Genomic DNA, 19,854 nt, shown 5'->3' on the forward strand with positions numbered 1-19,854 from the left:
GCCCGCGCCAGGGTTTGTTTATATAGGATCTGGAAGCTGGGCGGAATTGCCCACCCCCTGCCGGCGGCCCGCCCTCCCCTCCCGGGCTCGGGCTCCCGCACGTGGTCGGCACCGGCAGCGTCTCGGCGGAAGGCAGGCGCCAGCGAGCGCGGAGCGGCCAGCCCGGAGCTAGCGCGGCGCTGCTTCGCCTGCGGCTCGCCCTCCCCGGCGCCCTCGCCCACCGCCCGGCCCGGCGCAGACTCGGCTTCGCCGGCCTCCGTCCCCTTCGCGGGAGGGGACGCGCAAAACACCGCCCTTCAGGTGCTCGTGATGTTTCTCTGGGTTCTTTCAGTTGCCGGAGAAGAATGGTAACATGAACAGCGGAGCGTGAGAGCGTCACGCGGGAAGGGGAAGAGATTGATGGGCAGAGCGCTCACTTCGCGGAAGAGCACGTTCCCGGGGCTGCGCGAGGCGAAGCGGCGCGGCGCCTCCACTCCCTGGCTGGACTCCGCTGACATCTGTAGCCTCCCTTCCAGCAGGCTCCCCGCTCGCCAGCCGCCGCCTGCCGAGGACAGTTGAGACCGCGCGTGAGCATCCAGGAGTTTGTGGACCTCCATCCGAACAGGAGTTGTGTTCCGGAGTCCCTGGATCCGCGTGGAGCCCTCCAGCACGCTGGCTTCGGAGGGAGTTGAACTTGAGTTCAGGTGGGTTACCCCAGGGGGAGCACAGCAGGAGGTGTTCGGGGAAGACGAGGAAGGTGATGTTCCAATGTCAAAAGCGGACACTTTTCTACCTGACGCTTGCTGGGGCTGAGCCGCTTCCTCCCACGCAGTTCCCGCTACTGACCCGCTCTTCCCCAACCCTCCCTCACTAAGGGAGGGGAAAACACCAAAACTCCTGTGTTCTTACGTATCTAGCATGCCATATATAGACTTTCATAATTTAGGATTATGTGTGCAATCATCCTGTTTACTCCATTGCTTTATATTAAGGGAGGCTTAATGATTTCCTCAGTCAAGTCATTTACTTCTAAGCCAATAGATAATGCCTTCGTCATAGTTTTCTGGGGGGAAAGTAACTGTGCGTTTGTTCTGCAGATGCCCAACTCCCTCTGAATCGTGCAGACTGGTGCTGAGCACGCAACAAAAGTTTTTAGCTTCTCCTCAGTTTCTGGTGCTTCGCAGGGGAGAGGAAAGGACTTTGGCATTAAACACAAGAACCAGTCAGGGAGCCATCTCCTTTAACTTTTCTTCTCTGTTATCATTTGCAATGAAGAGGAAACAGAAGAGATTTCTGCAGATGACTTTGTTATTCATGGTGGCTTTAATTTTCCTGCCCAATATTGGTCTCTGGTCTCTGTACAAGGATAAGCACCTGGTGAAATCTACAGAACCCGGGGAGCAGCAGGTAAGTGCCATCTGGAGAAAGATCACAGGAGGATTGGTAAGGCGTGCAACTCGCGGGGACACAAGGAAGCAAGCGTGGGGTCGCCTTGGCTTTTCTCCCAAGTCTTTGCAGAGCTGATATTACAAGACTAGAGACTTTGGGATTCAAGTAAGTAGTCTTAAGATCGCAACCAATGACATGGGTGAAATGTAAAATAAACTAGAAAAGAAGGCCAAGAGAGGTCAACAGGAAGAGAAGACAGTCTTTCTCACTTGGTCTTTACATTGATTTTGAGGTGGATGAAAGGGAACTGCTAATTTGTGGGATGTGAAAGTGGCTTTGGTACAAGTTCAGTCACAGGGGTTTGTTGCTGCTTTTCATCTGGTTTGGATATCTATATTAAAGTGAACCGGGCTAATTAAATCATTAAACTTGTGAAGTAGGTCTCAAAAAACAAGCTACAATTTTCTGTATTTTTGGTTATAGTTTTTGCTTAGCAACAGCTTTTTACTCTGTGGAAACTTAAAGTCTCTGTTTTTTCTCCTCTGTTGCTAAGGTGGTGGGTTTGGGTATACAGGCAGAGTTATTAAGTGTCCGTTCGTTCAGTTTTACAACCTGGTGATAACACTTTGTTGCTAAAAGCTTTCCTTCATATCTGAAACACCGCGGTGGTATGCTTTGTTTTTACACAGAATGCAGTCTGTTAGTATGTGCATCACTCATGACTTAACAGTGATCAAAATAACTATCTTTTTCAGTGAGTAATAATGCAAAATAACCTTTACAAAATGTTGATAAGTAATATTGTTGAATCTCTTGTTTATCAAATATAACAGCTTCTGTAATTAAACTTTTAACAATAGAATGCAGCCTTCTTTGTGGTTTTGATGCAACACTTTTTAAAGAAGTCTTAATGGATCACCTCAGAATATTAATATTCTTAATTTCAAGGGTCATCACCCATGTACATTATGTACCTTCCACATATACAGTGTGTTTAAATGAAAGTACATTTGTGGACAATAGCAATATATAAATGGTAATTAAATATTGGTTCTTATACTTAACAAAGTTTAATCTTTTGCACAGTGAGTGGTTAGTTGTGAAATACGTGGAAGTAATCTGATTTTTCATTTTGACACGTACTCATTACCAGTCTTTAAACTTTAAGGGTAACTAGTTGTCTGTGGACTTTTGGTGGATTGGAATTTTGAGGAAAAATGTTGACATGTTTTCATTTAGTGGTCGATCTGTATCATCCCTTCTATACGGATATAACTTTGATTTGAAGTATATTGTTTTGTTATTGCAGTGAAAAAAAAAGAAGATGGGCACTTTGAATGTGAAACTTTTTTTTTCTATTTAGATCACTTTTTTCTCCAATCCTTGATATGAAACAAGATTCTATTAATGTTAGTAATTAATACCTATTATGTGAAATTTCTATTTCAAAATAGTTAAACTAATGAAAGCAAAATGATTTTTCCCTGAATTTTGCTAACTCAATTAACAATAACCAGCTGAAATATTTGCTGTATAGCTAACATAAAACACTAATTAATCTTATTAATGAGATCTTTACAACTTTCACACTGGCTCTTACTGATTTTGACTCTTAATGAGAAATGTGTCCAATGGCATTAAAAAATGAAATATGCCAAATCAACTCTCTGACTTATAATTTCCAAAGGGGTTTCCTTGTTTCTGGTTCTTCTGTGATACTTAATGATATTAGGTAATACTTAATATTAGGTAATGATACTTAATATTAGGTAATAAATTAATGAGTGTGAAAGGCATAGGGTGGCAAGAGAAGGGGCTGTTTCTCAAAGTTTCCTATACTGCGTGGTTAAATAACTGATGCGTATCTGGTGACATTCCAGTTTAACCATCCCATGTGAAAGTTTTGAAACCGAGAATAAAGATAGACAGTAATATGCCATAAAATGAATGTCAGTCACATACTTTAGTAGTTTTTAACCTGAGAGTTTTAAAAAGTAATATTTCCTTATAGAAACAAAATTTAAAAGGTAGAAATTATCACTTACTGAAAGAAATCATTGTAAAACAGAAAAAGATAGGCTTTTCTTGGTTTTATTCCATTATTAAATATAATTGGAAAGAAAATTAGGATAGTTGACATCATTATACAAGTATTGGATAAGTAAGAGTTAAGTCCTATGTATGTATATGTGATACGTATATATACACACTCGACCAAATAAAAAGTGACTTGCAGTGATGAATTAACATGGCTAATATTGTGAAATAATATTTTGCTAATGTATCTATAAATCAATATTACTAAGTCCGCCAAACACCCAGGTTTCCAACTGAAGCATGTAATTTGACTATTGGGTAATGTGTTATTTAAATTTAGCAATTTGTTCTAAAAAGACTATTTCATGGTTAATTGCTAAAATGTTCTTCAAAAGCCATCTTTTACTATATTTGTCACTAAGTTGTAAAATCATGAGGGTAGGGATAATGTGCTGATTGAGGCATTGACAGCAGTAAGTACTGAAGCTATTCAAAACAAGTCACGTGCCCACGTGAGCGGTCTATTTTTAAAGCACTTATGTGTAAAACAGCAGTTCTGGTTCTAAGTGTGATGTGCTGGTCACGAGAACTGAAAACCTTTACTGTTTTAAATAGTTTAATTATTACAATGACCTGCAGGGAAATAATTTATGGGAATTGAAAATCATAGGATGGGTAATACTTTTTAAATTCTTCTAATTTGTATTTTATCAGAGCACATCACTAATGGTTTGTCTGTCTGTGCAGTATGAAATGTATTTATAAGATAAACTGAGACAAAGTGAGGGTAAACAGAAAATGCTGATGGAAACTATATATTAATTTTCAGGCTAAACTAAAGTTTAGTACTTTCCACATTTTTTCTCACTTTTATACTATTACAAGTTAATTGTATTTATTGTCATTTCACGTTTAGAATAATATTTAGGATAATTCCCATAATATTTGAACATTGGCTCCATCTATGGTGTGGAAAAGAGAAAAAATACGAAATAAAAATTCCCAGATTATTCCTCTAAAAGTTTTTTTTTTCTCTTTTCTCTCACATGACCAAAGGGGATTGAAAAAATAATGTTAATAAGGCAATAATTAAAATGCGGATTTTATTGTGTGGGCTCTGCAAAGTTGGAATCAAGTTACTGAAATTAATTTTTATGCTTTTGACTTTTTTAAGGTTTTAGAAAAATTTAAAAATATATTGTGCTTTTGGTTTATATTTATCAATAATGATTGTCATGTTATTTTCAGTTGAATTTGTCACTTTTTTGCTGTTATTGGGATGATAGAATTATTTCCTTTATTTTCTTTAGAAATACATACATTTATTAAAAATAATCTATTGATAATGCATATGATATTTAGTTGAGGATGATTGTCATATGATTAATGTGTAGTAATTCTTCATTTCACTTTTTTCTTAAAATTTGAATTGCGACTTTTCTCTGGTTTCAGCTGCATTTAAATTAAAGTTATATATTTAGATCATAATTAAGTTGTGCATTAGGGTGATACATAGAACAAAACAATGTTTTAGAGCAAAACTACTTCATCCAGCATTGTGCCTTTCTTCCTAATTGCTTATACAATAATAAGTAAAAAAAAAAAAAAAATACCCCCAAAACCCTTTTTTCCAAATACATTAAAAAGTTTAATTAAGAAAAGTAGCTGTAATTTAGCAACAAAGTTACAGATAATATGACTTGCAGAAATAATACAAGAATGTTTAGAATATGAAAAAGATTTTGCAATATTTTTGTAAATTATTTTTGAAATTAAACAACTAGAGTCAGAATTCCTGAATTTTAAAGCAGACATTTTTTCAGAATTATTCAGAATGATTTTAGAAACTTATGTTTGCCCTAGATTTTTTTTACCACATTGAAAAATAAAACCAAAACCAAAAACTAGATGCTCAAGTCACTTTTAAGCTATGGAACCTTCTCATTTCTTGTACTTCAGAATCCCAGGTGGTGAAATAGGGCTAATCATGCTTGCCACTTCAGGTATGTGAAGTCCTGAGCTCACATCCTGGGCATGGAAAGTACTGTGTGGCAATATTTTGTTTGTAGTCAGAGCCACATGTAAGTTGTCCATGACAGATGTGGGACTTCACCTTCATTAAAAAACAAACAACAAAACAAAACCTCTCCTGAAAAATTGCTCAGCATCTTTGACCAACTCTTCTAATGTTAATTTGCACCACACTTCGAGGGGATTCTTTCTTTTGGCTAAGAACATCCTTTTTTCCTGTGGCATTTTAAACCTGTTGTATGATGTGAAGATGTCAGATAATTGATAGTGTATGCAGGCTGCCTTGCTTTCCTTTGTCATGCTGATCACTAAAGCTGTAGAGTGTGTCTGTGTTTCTTTTCCAGCAAACACCTCAGATATTGGAAGAGCTAACTAAGGACAGGCGAGAAAATTTAAGGTTTTCCATCTTCCTGCACTCAGGATTATCAATACACTAGATATAAAATGATGCATTAGTTTGAGCCACACTGCTCTTAATTAGCGAAAATGTAGTGTTTTAAATTAGGATTTTAAAGGACCTTTTCTTGAATTTATGGAAAATCCATTCTGACTCGCTACAGGATCGCACCACACAGACCACTGTAACAAGTGTCTTAATTATTTGCTGTGACCTCGTAGATCGCAACATGATTAGTTCATCACCTTGCCTCCTGGGAGACTGTGTGAAACACAGTCTTCTGTTCACAATCTGGTAAAAAATTAGATAGGTTTTTCTCCTGTTCATTGCTGTGTTGGATAAGTTGTGCTGAATCAATTAGCCTCTTGTCAATTTCTTTTTTTTTTAATTTTTTTTTAATTCTATAAAAGAAACCAAGTCAAGAGTGGAATGTAGGGAAAAGGGTAAGGAAGTTTGGGTGCTTAAGTAGCATATAGAAGAGAATTGAGGGTTTTTGTTTTTTTTTTTAAAGTTTTGTCAGGAGTGGCCACCACCTTTAGGGAAATTTGCAACTATGTCTCTGCTTGTAACATTTTTATACAGATCAAAGTCAGCTAAGGTACATCAAGAATAACCTAAAGGAGCGGATACAGATTAAATTCAGAAAAGAGCTCAGGCAGGTGTAAGTAGTGTCTGGAAGCCCACGAGGTTGTGCTTTGTCTCAGCAGTCACTCATTTCTCATTTGCTTGGCTTACTGATGATGAAGAGGTGAGCACTGGATACTTTCGATTCTTTTTTTTCTTTAATTTTTTTTTTTAATTTTTTTTTTTGGGAGGGAGAGAGAGAGCGCGAGCGGGGGGGGGGGGAGGAACAGAAAGAGGGAGACAGAATGTGAAGCAGGCTTCAGGCTCCGAGGCTGATAGCACAGAGGCTCATTCGGAGCTGGAACTCACAAACTGTGAGATCATGACCTGAGCCGAAGTCGGACGCTTAAACGACTGAGCCATACAGGCGCCCCTGGGTACTTTCAGTTCTTAAAACTGTCTGACAGGACCATGTTGTTCTTCTCTTTACTTCATGTTCACATGTATTTACACAAGTACCTTTACAGAGTCAAAGGTGCAAATGTGCCACGAAATAGGAGGTGCTCAGGTAGATAGTAAAGGTAAAGACATACTCATAAACTGGATACTTGTTCTCCATATGAAGCTAACAATTCCTAAATTATCTCAATGTAGTTGTAATTCTTGAAGGGACGATGACAACAACAACAACAAAATAAAAACTATTGTTCCACTGAGGATATATAGACACACACATACTTATATGTATACTGGGTTTATTTAAGGGTTGTAAAGAAGACACAGGGCATCCACGAATGTTCAAGAACATGCTTACCACCACTATTTGTCACTAATATGCTGATGTCTGTTACTATCAAACTCCAGCTTGGGTGGCCAGAAGGAGGGTGAAAAAATAAAGGTGTATTTAGGGCTAAAGGCAAATCACATGAATGTTTTCTCCAACTCTTCTACTTCTAGTGTGATGGGGGAAAATGTGGGCTGGAGTAGCCGTACTTTCAAAGTATTCATTTCACTTATTCATTTAGCAACACATATCCACATACATCGCCTCACTTATAAGGAAAAAAATCCCCCCAACTGCTTCATTTTCTGCAGTTTTTTTCACTTACTTTTGTAACTTTATGCTTTTTCCATTGCTTTGAATCCATGAGAAAGCTGTTAGTCAACCGAGTTGGAAGCATCATTTAAATCATTATCAGTATAATGCTAGGAAGGCATGGAGAGAAATAAAGAAAGTGCCTCTGTGTCTAGAAGTACTTACATTCGTTTTGCAAGTGTGACACTCATAGCAAGGATTTAGCCTTGTTAGAGTTGCATGGATTATGAACAGGGTGATCTGTTGGGTATCTGGTAATAGAATCAACCCTGTCATGGGTGCCATAGAGGATGGCGGTGGCTCTCAGCTGCCTGGTGCAAGGAGTGCTGGTGTCTCAATGAGGGCTGAGAAGGCTAATCTTAAATTTATTGCCAATTACTCATCGAATGTTATTTTCAGTACTCGAAGTCTAGAAAGCCAGAGACGGGATATTTTATTACAAATCATTTTGAACTGTTTTATCATAATAAAAATGAAGGCATCATCAGGGCCGCCACCCAAGTTTGAGTAAGTTGGGCTTTCTTTTCCCATATTTTTGGCATATCTCCTCAGCAAAAGAATCCAACTGAACTTAATTTTAGGAGAAATATCAGAATTTCCATACTGGCTTGTTCTCCTTCAATACGTAAGGACGGTGGCTCTGGCCCCGAGTTGTCAGGGTTCAGATTCTGGTTCCAGCACTTCGCCCTCGGTGGGGTTCAGCGTCACTGATCTTCTCCAAATCAGTTTTCTCTGAAGTCAACTGGGAATGACAGTACTTTTCTTGCAGTGTTCCAGTGAGGACCAATGCTTGGTATCTGGAACAGTAGGCAATAAGGGTTAATGAATATAGATTATTGTTACACATAGTGTGATCATTTATAAGCAATCATTGCCTTTAGCAAGGAAATTAGTGTTTGTTCAACAAATATTTACAGATGGTTTTTCTTCTCAAGGTGATGTTAAGAGAGCACAGCAGCACAATGAATATGATACAGGACTGTCATTGATGTGTTAAATCTGGAAAGGAGGGACTGTTCACATGAATAAGGTCTAGAAAATAAAAGGGCTTTTTCTTTGTAATTTTTTTGTTCCAATGCTTAAGGACAGGTTATTAATTTTATTTTTCATATAATCATTTATTGCAAAAAATGACTAGATTTTTTGGTATATTGCATTCAAAGTTATTAAAAAATTGAAGCATTTAATAGAAGAGATTTTTGTAAGTAATAATTCTTTGTAGTGACCCCTTTCATTTCCCATAACAGATAAAGCCCATGCCTCACATCGAGGCATTTTGTTTTCTCTACATTAATTACAAACAAGAATCAGAGAACTACTTTTGTTGTTTAAATCTTGGTCATGAGAGAGATTGAATTATTCTGAAGAAAAAAAAATTAAAAGGAGAATAGAAGCTATCAAAATCATGAAGCCACTGTACAGAATTTATTATTCCCTTCCATGGAATTAGGAGACACAGAGAAAGCATATTGTATGTGCCTGTTTTTAATTTTCTAAATAGAAAATTGGTGAGGTAAAATTTATAATCATGAAACAAAGAAACGAGCACCAAATGGTAGAATTTTCTGTATGTTTCACGGGCAAGTAGAGAAGGGAGAGAATGATAGGTTGGTCTCTGAACCCACTAGACAGGGCTTCATTCCTCTAGGAGGAGAATACAGACCTGCATCTTTTTACCAAAATTAGACAGGGTTGGGATGAGGCTGAGGGAAGGGCAGATACTTCAGTTTCTAATGTTGGGCTCACCACTTACCAAAGTATATCATCTTGGGCAAGTCACTTAACATTGTTGAACCTCAGGACTTCATATGTTAACACAGATATTATCTCATAAAAACATGGCAGAGAAAACCAATTGTATTAATATATGTAAATTGCCTGATGCATAGTAAATACTCAAGGGAAGCTAAACAAACAGCATTGCTACCTTTTTCTCAGTTTTTAGAATATTCATTGAAAGTAGTGAGTAAGCTTAATATTGGGCACACCCAGTAAAAATATAATAAAATATAAAAACATATCCCTGTTAATTTATCATTGATAAAATAGATGTTTATTGGCTATGTGCACGATACTGTGCTACTCCCTGTGGCAAGTAAGTGATTAAGAGATAAATCTGTTTTCAATTAGCTCACAATCTGCTATTAAGAAAAGGCATGCACACACCCATAATTTAGGGATGGATTAAATTGTTTTATAAGAAATACATGTTTCAGTTATATATAGTTTAGAAGACATAGAGAAATGTCAGTTATTGTGTGATATTTATGTGGTCCTATTGTTTCCTGCACATTTACTGATTTAATCTTTCAACAATTCATTGAGATAGGTTCTTCTGAATGGCTCAATACACAGTTACATAAGGCACAAAGACAGAATTTGAGTCTATGCACTCTGGATTCATAAAAAGAAAAATGATGAACAGTGTTAACAGTCACATAATTTAAGGCAAGTGAGGACTTTGAAGAAGTGACTGGGATTGATAGTCCCTGATACTGTCTTCATTGTAGTTACACACAATGATAGAGGTAGGAACAAAATTGTAAACGGTTAAATGATAACACTAAGCCTACAACTAAAATATTTTATAGGACAGAGAATAAGTATCGTTGGGGCTAGCATTGATACAAACAGCTGAATGTAGGGTCCTGGTTGACAGGAAACAAGAGAAGCCAGAAGAAGGCTGATGCCGTGGGAGGGTGAGGGGCCAGTCCCCAAGGACAATGAAGATAGATGAAAACAGAGCAGAAGGAGAGAAGCTGAAAAGGTTGTTAGGATCTGAAAGGTAAATATAGAACCTGTGCTTGTTACTGTCAGAGAAGTCTGAGATTTTTCCTATTACAAGTTTCCTGCTAATTTGGAAAAGTAATTGAACATTTGTGAAATGTTCTGCAAAGTGAGAAAGGGTATAATATAAATACATATCTATAATATCTAGATAGATGATAGTTAATTAGATGTTTATCATAGTATATGTAATCCTATAATAAAGATCGAAGACTGTAATACTGAATGGGAATGTCAAGAAACCGCGTAGCTGCCTGGTCAATAAGGCAGCAGTGCACCTGTCAAAATAAATGCAGGCAATGAACAGATGTGCAAAGCAAAATAAAAAAAAAGCAATTGGTTAAGAATACATAGTGGGATGGGGCAGTGGAGGAATATTTATAACAAGGATAAGGAGATAGTGGTATTCAATTGCCAAGAATTTCAAGATAGTAGATGAATAATAAAAGTAATGAAATCATTATGATCCAAACATTAGAGTACAAGCAAGAATAAAAGACAACATATTAATAATGAAAGTTAAAGCAACATTTATTTATAATTTCTTACCATGTGCCAGACACCATGTTAAGCTGTTCTTAAATAGTCACAGCAAATTCATGATACATGGAATATTACTATCCTATAGGCAAAAGTGAAGAGATTTTTCAAAATTTGTGAAGATCTTACAGTGATTATTCTATTAATATTGAAGTGTTGGACTGTCTAGGATTTACCATGTAACGTAACTACATTGGACATATCCTGGACCATAGCAACACAAGAAAGTATACATTAACTCAGCAATGTAAGGAAATATACACAGCGGCTAAGGGCTTGGATATGAGAGCCAGGCTGCCTGGTTTCAATTCCAACTCTGTTATTTGCTACCTGGGACAAGTTGCTTATCTTTTCTGGATCTTAGATTTGCCATTTCTAAGATGGGTATAAAAAGTACTGCCTATTTGATTGAATCGATATATGGGTTAAATAGGTTAATGTGCTCAAAATGTTTGGGAAACTGGATTGCACATAGCAAGCCATTTTAGTATTAGCTATTATCTTTTAGAATTCTAGGGAATTGAGATGAGATAAAAAAGAAGGAAAAGTATGTTCTTACACCATTTCTTTCATAGACCCATCATGAGGGTATATAAAAATCTGCATTAAAAAATGTTCAGAGTACCTTTAACTTCTTTAACTTCTTTTCTTGTGTGTGTGTGTGTGTGTGTGTGTGTTGTTTGTTTGTTTGTTTTACTTATAGTAGCCCATATGGAAATAATATAGCATTTAGTTTAAAAGTTTTTCTAACTTGAAGCAAGGGCTCACATAGTCATACATGTCAGAAGCAAACTAAATTTCAACAGAGAATTTAGTTCTTTCCCGCATATGCAATCAGCACAAATGCTGTTATGGTGACCTTTCCCCTCATATTTTTTTTTTTTGTGCGTTTTCTTCACATGGTGTTGATTTCTCAATGTGTATTTTGCCCTCAAGGAATAAAAACTATCTTATAAATTATGTCATTAAGTCTGAACTTCCATAAAGGATTATCTAAAAATGTCTTCAGGGCTGAATAGTTTATTTTATTATTTTATATAACTTGAATTTTAACATTATTGTTCTGGTTGCTTCTGAATGATGCTGTTTGAGCCCGGAGTAGAGAACTTGACAAAGGAAATGCTATCTCACTCCTAGTGCATCAGAGAAAAGAACTGGTTGAAAAGACAGAGGAATAGAAAGCTGTAGAAAACTCCGTGGTGAGGGGAGGTGAAAATGCTCTCATTCCCTAGCTGAGTGAACTTTATCATTTATTTAGGTAGCCTAACAGAAGGGTGTCAGATTAACAACTATGTAATGGGATTGTTTCCCCCTCTTGACTTCTACAGAAACTTCCAATTTTTCTTTCACCAACTAAAGGAAATTACGTTTTCTGCATGATCCTTAGCATTTTTAGGCAGAGATCTTGAGTCCTAATATATGAAATATGGAGGGAAAGATAAGCATCAGAGAGGCCAAAGGGATACTATTCAAGGACGGGTAGAAATACAAACTACTTTATCATGTTGCCCCCGTCTTCCCTCCTTTTTTCCTGCTCAGAGCCCATTGTCCTCCCTTTTTCCTTTAACATTTTCCTTAAAGAAAAATTTCAAGTGGAAATCGATTTGATCAGTTATTGGCCCTATGAATAGACGAAAGACTTCAAACTCAAAAAGCTTGAGTCTTTTGCAGTATATTAAAAAAAAAAGGTTCTATTGAACCTAACTACATTTTCAATTATTGAAATGTGTATGATGTGAGAAATAGTTTTTAACTCAAGGCTTCTGCTGTTGATCTGTGTTGCTGTCGTTTTGTTTGTAATCCTGGAAGCTGACACCTTATTTCATACTGTGCCATCAGAAGGTAAACATTGCTTAGTTGTGTCACCTCAAGGGAGACGATCTTGCGTAAGTTAAAAATAAAAACTTGCACAATGAAGCCAAAACTACCTCTCTATGCTTTCCCACTCAGCACTTTTTCCCATTTTCTAAAGCTGCTTTTCCCAACCTTCTCGTCTGTTGTCAAATCTCCCTTGCCACCACCTCTGTTATCATGCTCCGTAGATAGCCTGGCCTCATTCTTCACTGACAGCATAGTATTTTCATACTAGGAGAACCAAGACTTCATGCCATAAAATCAGGAAAATTACTTGCAGTTATTTCCCAGGTCTCTACTTGCCTCCTGTTACTGTGGAAAAATGCCCCTTGTTTTAGGATACATAAGGACTGTTTACCCAGACTGTAGACCACAACATTTTGTTAGGAATTTCACATTGACTTGTTGTGTTTTTGTTTTGTTCTTTTTTTCTCATTCACTGATTTTTAGTCTTTTCTTTTCTGATCCATCCTTCACATCAATATTTAAACTTTCTCAGATTTCTCTCACTATTGGAGGAGTGCAGGGAGCAAGAGAAAAGCATAGACATCACCCCCCCTGCCACACACCCCTTTAACTACTGCCTTGTGTCTCTCCTCTTAACCACAAAACTTGATGCGTCTCCTTCCTGACTTTCTGCTTCTGTGTTCCTTGGGCTGATTCCAACTCCTCTAATCTGCAGTAGCTCCTATCCGGCCTTGTCACTGGTAGTTAATTCCAGAAACACTTCTCATTAGTCATACTACTTGCTAGAGTTTAACTAAACTCTCTTACCTGATACAATCAGAGTAAGGAGACTTAAAAGAGAGAAGAGGTTGGAAAAAGCAGCTTTGGGAAACAAGCAAGAAGGCTGAATAGGAACACGTACACTGATTCTTTACTGGTACTTTAGGCTTCACCGTGCAAACTCCCCTTTTAATTCTTCTATCCCCATGGTCCCTCCCAGCCATCACCCGTGCACAGTCACATTGACCAGTGTCTTTATAGACTCCTACTTCTTTTCCTTAAAATGCTATTTTCTTGGGGTTCTCTGCAGTTACATCTTGTCTGCATTCTCGGCAGAAGGGTGTGGGGGAAGGGACAATTCACCCAGCCCCTCGTAATTGCACCCATTGAATTTAAATGGATGGCTCCCACGTTACTATGTCTAATTTGCCTTTCCCTCTATGCACATGATCCACACTCCACACACCAATCTGAAATCTAGAAACATGTTTTAAACCTTAAATGTCTGCAATGAAATCCATCTTTTCTCTGCCACTCCCTGAATTGGCTCTCCCTGTGTGTCTCTTATCTAAATGAAGTACACCATCATCTATTCGGGTTTTCAGTACAGTTGGTACCTTCATTATGTTTCCTCTCAAATTCAGTTGATCTAAGCATTAGCAATTCTTCCTAAAACATCTCTCTTGAACTCATCCACATCTCTTGATGCCCATTGCCACCGTACTGGTTGGGACCAGCATGAACACTTCACTGGATTTCTGGAAAAGACCCCCAACCTGATACTCCTGCCTCCAGTGTGTCCTCCAGTCCACACTCAGAGCAGCCAGATTTTTTATCCCAGTGCCTAACTGGACAGACCATGGCCGTTTGTCAGTCTATTCATTGGTTTCCCATTTCTTTGGGTTAAAGTTGAAATTCCTTTTTTTTTTTTTTTTTTAAATTTTTTTTTTCAACGTTTTTAATTTATTTTTGGGACAGAGAGAGACAGAGCATGAACGGGGGAGGGGCAGAGAGAGAGGGAGACACAGAATCGGAAACAGGCTCCAGGCTCCGAGCCATCAGCCCAGAGCCTGACGCGGGGCTCGAACTCACGGACCGCGAGATCGTGACCTGGCTGAAGTCGGACGCTTAACCGACTGCGCCACCCAGGCGCCCCTAAAGTTGAAATTCTTTAATATGGCTTTACTGTGTTAAACTCTCCTTGATGAACCCAACTGCTCACTACTTTACTGCCAAGATTCCCTGTGCTCCAGACACTCTGAAATTTCTCTCTCATTCCTTAGAATATCATGTTCTCTCCCCTGTGGGAATTTGCATGTAGTTTATCTTCAGTCTTACCTGGGTAATTTCTACTTTTCTTCAGATTCTTTCTGGGAAACTTCCCCTGATCGCTCAAGCTTGAGTTGGGTACCTTACCTGAGTGTTTCCTAAGAAAAACTTTTCTTTTCTGCCCTTATAATGAAACTTATCAGTCTGTATGTTAACTACCTGGTTAAGTCGTTTATTCACCATTAATCATTAAGTTTTCTGAGCTTAGTAATAGGTCATCTGGTGCCCTCCTCCCCACAAAAAGTTTGTTCATGTACTGATTCCTTGAACTTGTGAATGTTACCTTATTTGGAGGAAGAATCTTGTAGATGTAATTAATTGAAGGATCTTGAGCTACATTTTGGATTTTCCTTTTAGGCCCTAAATCCAGTGACAAGCATCCTTGTAAAAGACACACAACATGATGGTGGTGGCGGGGGAGGGGGGGGAGGGATTTGATGAACAGAAGAGAAGATATAGACAGAAGAAGGAGGTGCAATGTGAAGATGGAGGCGGAGATTGGAATGATGAAGGGTAAGCCAAGCAGTTTGAAGAGGCAAAGCAGTAATGAGCCTCCAGAGATCACGTGGCCCTGCCAACACCTTGATTTGGGATTTCTGGCCTCCAGATCTGTGAGAGAATAAATTCCTGTTGTTGTAAGTCACCTCATTTTTGGTGATTTGTTACGGCAGCCCCAGAAAGCTAATACAATTAGAAATTGTCTGAGGGTGCCTGGGTGGCTCAGTTGGTTAAGCGTCTTACTTCAGCTCAGGTCATGATCTCACGGTTTGTGAGTTCGAGCCCTGCGTTGGGCTCTGCTGACAGCTCGGAGCCTGGAACCTGCTTCGGATTCTGTGTCTCCTTCTCTGTCTGCCCCTCCCCAACTTGTGCGTGGTCTCTCAAAAAATAAATAAATGTAAATTTAAAAAAATAAAAAAAAAATTGTCTTTCTCTACATTTTAATTCCAGTGCCTAGAATTAACTGGCCACATATTAGACATTCAATAAATATTTCTTGAAAGAATTAGGATTGATAGATACAAGTTGTTTTCTGCATATTAAACTTACATGAGCTGAAATATTCTTTTCTTTACATTTCTTAATGTTTATTTTTGAGAGAGAGAGAGAGAGAGAGACAGTGTGAGTGGGGGAGAGGCAGAGAGAGGGGGAGACACAGAATCCCATGCAGGCTCCAGGCTCTGAGCTCTAAGCACAAAGCCCGACATGGGGCTCAAACTCACAACCTGCGAGATCATGACTTGAGCCAAAGTCAGATGCTTAACTGAGCCACCCAGTCACCCCGAGCTGAAGTATATTAATACAAAGTCACCCCAAGCTGAAGTATATTAATACATATTAGAATATGCACAACCCATTGTGTATGCTTAAATATCACATATGTATTATCAAACAACTGTGAATATAAAAAGGTAAACTGTTGTCATTATCATGAATTAAGGTTCTATTTGCATGTGTTCTGTCAGTCTTTTTCTGGCTATAAATATGCTGTTTTGTCAAGACTTGACTGATCCTGAGACTGAAAATCACAATTACATTTCATCAAACATGTAGATATCTGAGACACTATAGAAGCCATGTATAGTTTCAGTAACTTTAATGAAAAGAATGGTCACCTTTGAGTGAGCTGGTAAGATAAACAACAAAATATAATAATTGAGTGTGCTCTTTCTCCAATTATGGTAACACCTATAGTATAACTTACACTTATAAAATGTTTGAGCACAAGGTATATCTACATTAACATAACTACTGTGACAATTTAGGAAAGACTTTTTAAGAAAATTTTACTAATTTGTACAAAAGCTTGTAGTTAATTAATACAACCTACAAGGGAGCACTAAGCAGCATACTTCATTTTAAAAGTCATTTTGGAAATGTAGATTGATATATTTCAAGGAGTTTATTTTAATTTGAATGCTTCAGATCTTAAGACTTCTGTTAGTTTGGTTGTGTAACACAGGTCCTCATTATTACAGCCCCTCTCTTTTGAAAATGTCTACCTTGATTTACCTGTGTTCATTTTAATTAGCAGTTGTCTAGCAGGGGTGGGGAAGCAGGGAGAGGGAGGGAGGAAATTCAAGGGTAAACTTATGAAAGAGATTAGGGAAAAATCTAAGAGCTAGAAAATATATGACAGGGTTTATTTGGTAGAGACATATTTAATGCAGTGTCTTGGGGGAAATCTCTTACTGTTCTGATAATTAAATAGCATTGTGTTTGATGAGATGGTTCCAAAAAGCTCTTCATGATGCTAAATTGCTTCAAGCACATTAATTATATTTCCTCTTGTTTGCACTAGTATTATGGTCAGCTTTGGATTTTGAACTTTTCATTCTGACATTTCTATCTACTAGTCACCTAACTTTGACCTTCTTTCTTTTCAGTTGCTTTTGTGTTTGTCTTAATAGTGTATTAAAGTGATTTTCAATATAAGAAGGTTTATCAACTGTATTCAGCTTTAAAAATATATGCAGAAATATCAGAGGGAGTTGTTTAAATCAGGTCTTCTCCCTTAATATCATCAGTTCAGTGGCATCTGTTATTCAAAATGCCATTTAAAATGTTGTATAGTTGGACAAAGATAACACATGATATTACACATTGATTTCTGCCATAATATTTAAACAATTTTTAGGCTCATAAAACAATTTTTTAGGCTCTGTCACCTAACAAAAATATGTCCATGGATGCTGTGTTGACCATTATGAGAAAATAATGTGCATACAATTTTAAGCAACTTGTTTGACTTGAACACTAAAGAAGTACTTTTCCTGTTTGCAACACTTTATATGATTTTACATTGTTTCTGTTAGTATCTGCAGTTACATATTTCTACTTATTTGAGACACATTCTGTCGTTGTCAGAGATCTTGTAGTGATGTATTTACTCTAAATGATTCATCAGTATCTTTCATGTAGATATATACAAATATTTTTTTGTGGTATTTTTAGATGGGAAAAGTTTCATTTTCATTTTACTGATGCAATGTGTAGATTCTGGTGAAAATTTTCTTAAGTAATAAATTTTAAAAAACATTTTAATCCAAGTATGGCAATCAAATATTTGCCATAGATATCTGGCCTTTTTAAATGTAAGATAGTAGTTTGTGTTTGTTTACCAGAGTCTTCTCTTCCTCTTTATTATGTTTTGCAACCCCGTCTTTAAGTTGGGTAGGTTATTCCTTTTAATTTATGCTTATCTTATGAATCAATTTATTTAGTTTCTTATCTTTTTCTTTGCTGATTTTCATTTACTTACCTATGACTGATATTTAATAGTGTTTTCCCTTCTTTGCTGTGTGATATTGATTATATGGACAAGTGCATGCATATGCATTTTCACATATATATTATATGTATGTGAATTTTGCCATTGTCAGGATTGATGGACATTTGAGTACTTTGTGAGAAAGTTTTGAATATTTTCATTTCTCATTTTAGCATGTGTCATTTTGTTGCCTGGTTTATTAGGTTTGAGTAAATATAAAAATTTGAGCCATGACTCTCAAAAACATCACTTGAGAATAGTGAATAAGAATGATTTTTTATGGGGCGCCTGGGTGGCTCAGTCGGTTAAGCGTCCGACTTCAGCTCAGATCATGATCTCACGGTCCGTGAGTTCGAGCCCCGCGTCAGGCTCTGTGCTGGCAGCTCAGAGCCTGGAGCCTGCTTCAGATTCTGTGTCTCCCTCTCTCTCTGGCCCTCCCCCGTTCATGCTCTGTCTCTCTCTGTCTCAAAAATAAATAAACATTAAAAAAAAATTAAAAATAAATAAATAAATAAAAAGAATGATTTTTTTTTTCTTTTTTACCATGGGCCCAGGAGAAAGTGTCATAAAGTTAAAGCATGAAAGTTAAGTAGGTCTCTGCCCTACCTGGTGGTGAATATTTGAGGCTGACATGTGAGTACTTCTAGGCAAACATAAACATGAGGCAAGATTTCTGAGTTCTACCACCATCAAAACAAAATGTTTAAGAACACTTTATCCTCATGACAATACACATCCTCAAAGTTACAGACTTGGGGTTTACTTTTCAGTTTTTAAGGTTGCCCTAAACTTTCACTTTAATCACTATGGAATGCTATGGGGCGGTTCATATCTGATTTAGATGATTCTCTCCTAAAGCCTTTTCTATAAAGCCTGATGAGTAGTGTGTTGAGCAGTATTAAGAGTAGTTGAGTGCACAGAAACAGTATGTGAAATCTGGGGTGTGATATGAAAGACAATTTTCCTTTTTGTATGGTTGTGAAGTAGAGCGTAAATTATTTATCGCAGGGTGCAACGGATCCATGATGAATTGGTATGGAGGGGTGACTGATATTTTTTATGAATTTATGTTCCATTTATTAAAAAATATTAAAAGTACTTATTGCTAATAATAAATGTTGTACATGAATGAATTCTTGGAGCTTTCAAATATCTTATTCCAATTTTAATTAATTTGTTAAATATATATTGCATTTAGTTAGAATTTGATGAGCTGCCTAATGTTAAGCACACAATAGACTTAGAAGAAAAATAGTTCTATTCTGCCATAAACTACTTCAATACCAGGCTAAAATCTTAACAATTTTGAGGGACGCCTGGGTGGCGCAGTCGGTTAAGCATCCGACTTCAGCCAGGTCACGATCTCACGGTCCGTGAGTTCGAGCCCCGCGTCAGGCTCTGGGCTGATGGCTCGGAGCCTGGAGCCTGTTTCCGATTCTGTGTCTCCCTCTCTCTCTGTCCCTCCCCCGTTCATGCTCTGTCTCTCTCTGTCCCAAAAATAAATAAACGTTGAAAAAAAAAAATAAAAAAAAAAATAAAAAAAAAAATAAAATCTTAACAATTTTGAAACGTTATCACTTTCTTTTCTTTTCTTTTCTTTTTTTTTTAATTTTTTTATTTTTGAGACAGAGACAGAGCATGAACGGGGGAGGGTCAGAGAGAGAGGGAGACCACAGAATCCAAAACAGGCTCCAGGCTCCGAGCTGTCAGCACAGAACGCGACACGGGGCTCGAACTCACAAACTGTGAGATCATGACCTTAGCTGAAGCCGGATGCTTAACCGACTGAGCCACCCAGGTGCCCCTATCACTTTCTTTTTTTTTTTTTTTTTTTTTTTTTTTTTTTTTTGTTTTTTT

At 37.5% G+C, this 19,854-nt stretch overlaps 1 protein-coding gene across 2 annotated transcripts in view; it reads left to right on the forward strand.

The window, feature by feature from the left end:
- Positions 1–321: 321 nt before the first annotated feature.
- Positions 322–19,854, forward strand: part of GALNTL6 (polypeptide N-acetylgalactosaminyltransferase like 6) — a 1,200,087-nt gene continuing 1,180,554 nt past the window's right edge. Inside the window, exons 1-2 of one of the 2 annotated variants that reach the window (XM_049631330.1) lie at positions 322–683; positions 1,077–1,386. In XM_049631330.1, coding sequence (XP_049487287.1) covers positions 1,249–1,386 — 138 coding nt within the window. In that variant the 5' untranslated portion in view covers positions 322–683; positions 1,077–1,248. Of the gene's footprint in view, positions 684–1,076; positions 1,387–19,854 lie in introns of those variants that run through there. The other variant, XR_007457937.1, reaches the window with a different exon arrangement.

This window comes from Panthera uncia, chromosome B1 (assembly GCF_023721935.1).
Source record: "Panthera uncia isolate 11264 chromosome B1, Puncia_PCG_1.0, whole genome shotgun sequence".
NCBI lineage: Eukaryota > Metazoa > Chordata > Mammalia > Carnivora > Felidae > Panthera > Panthera uncia.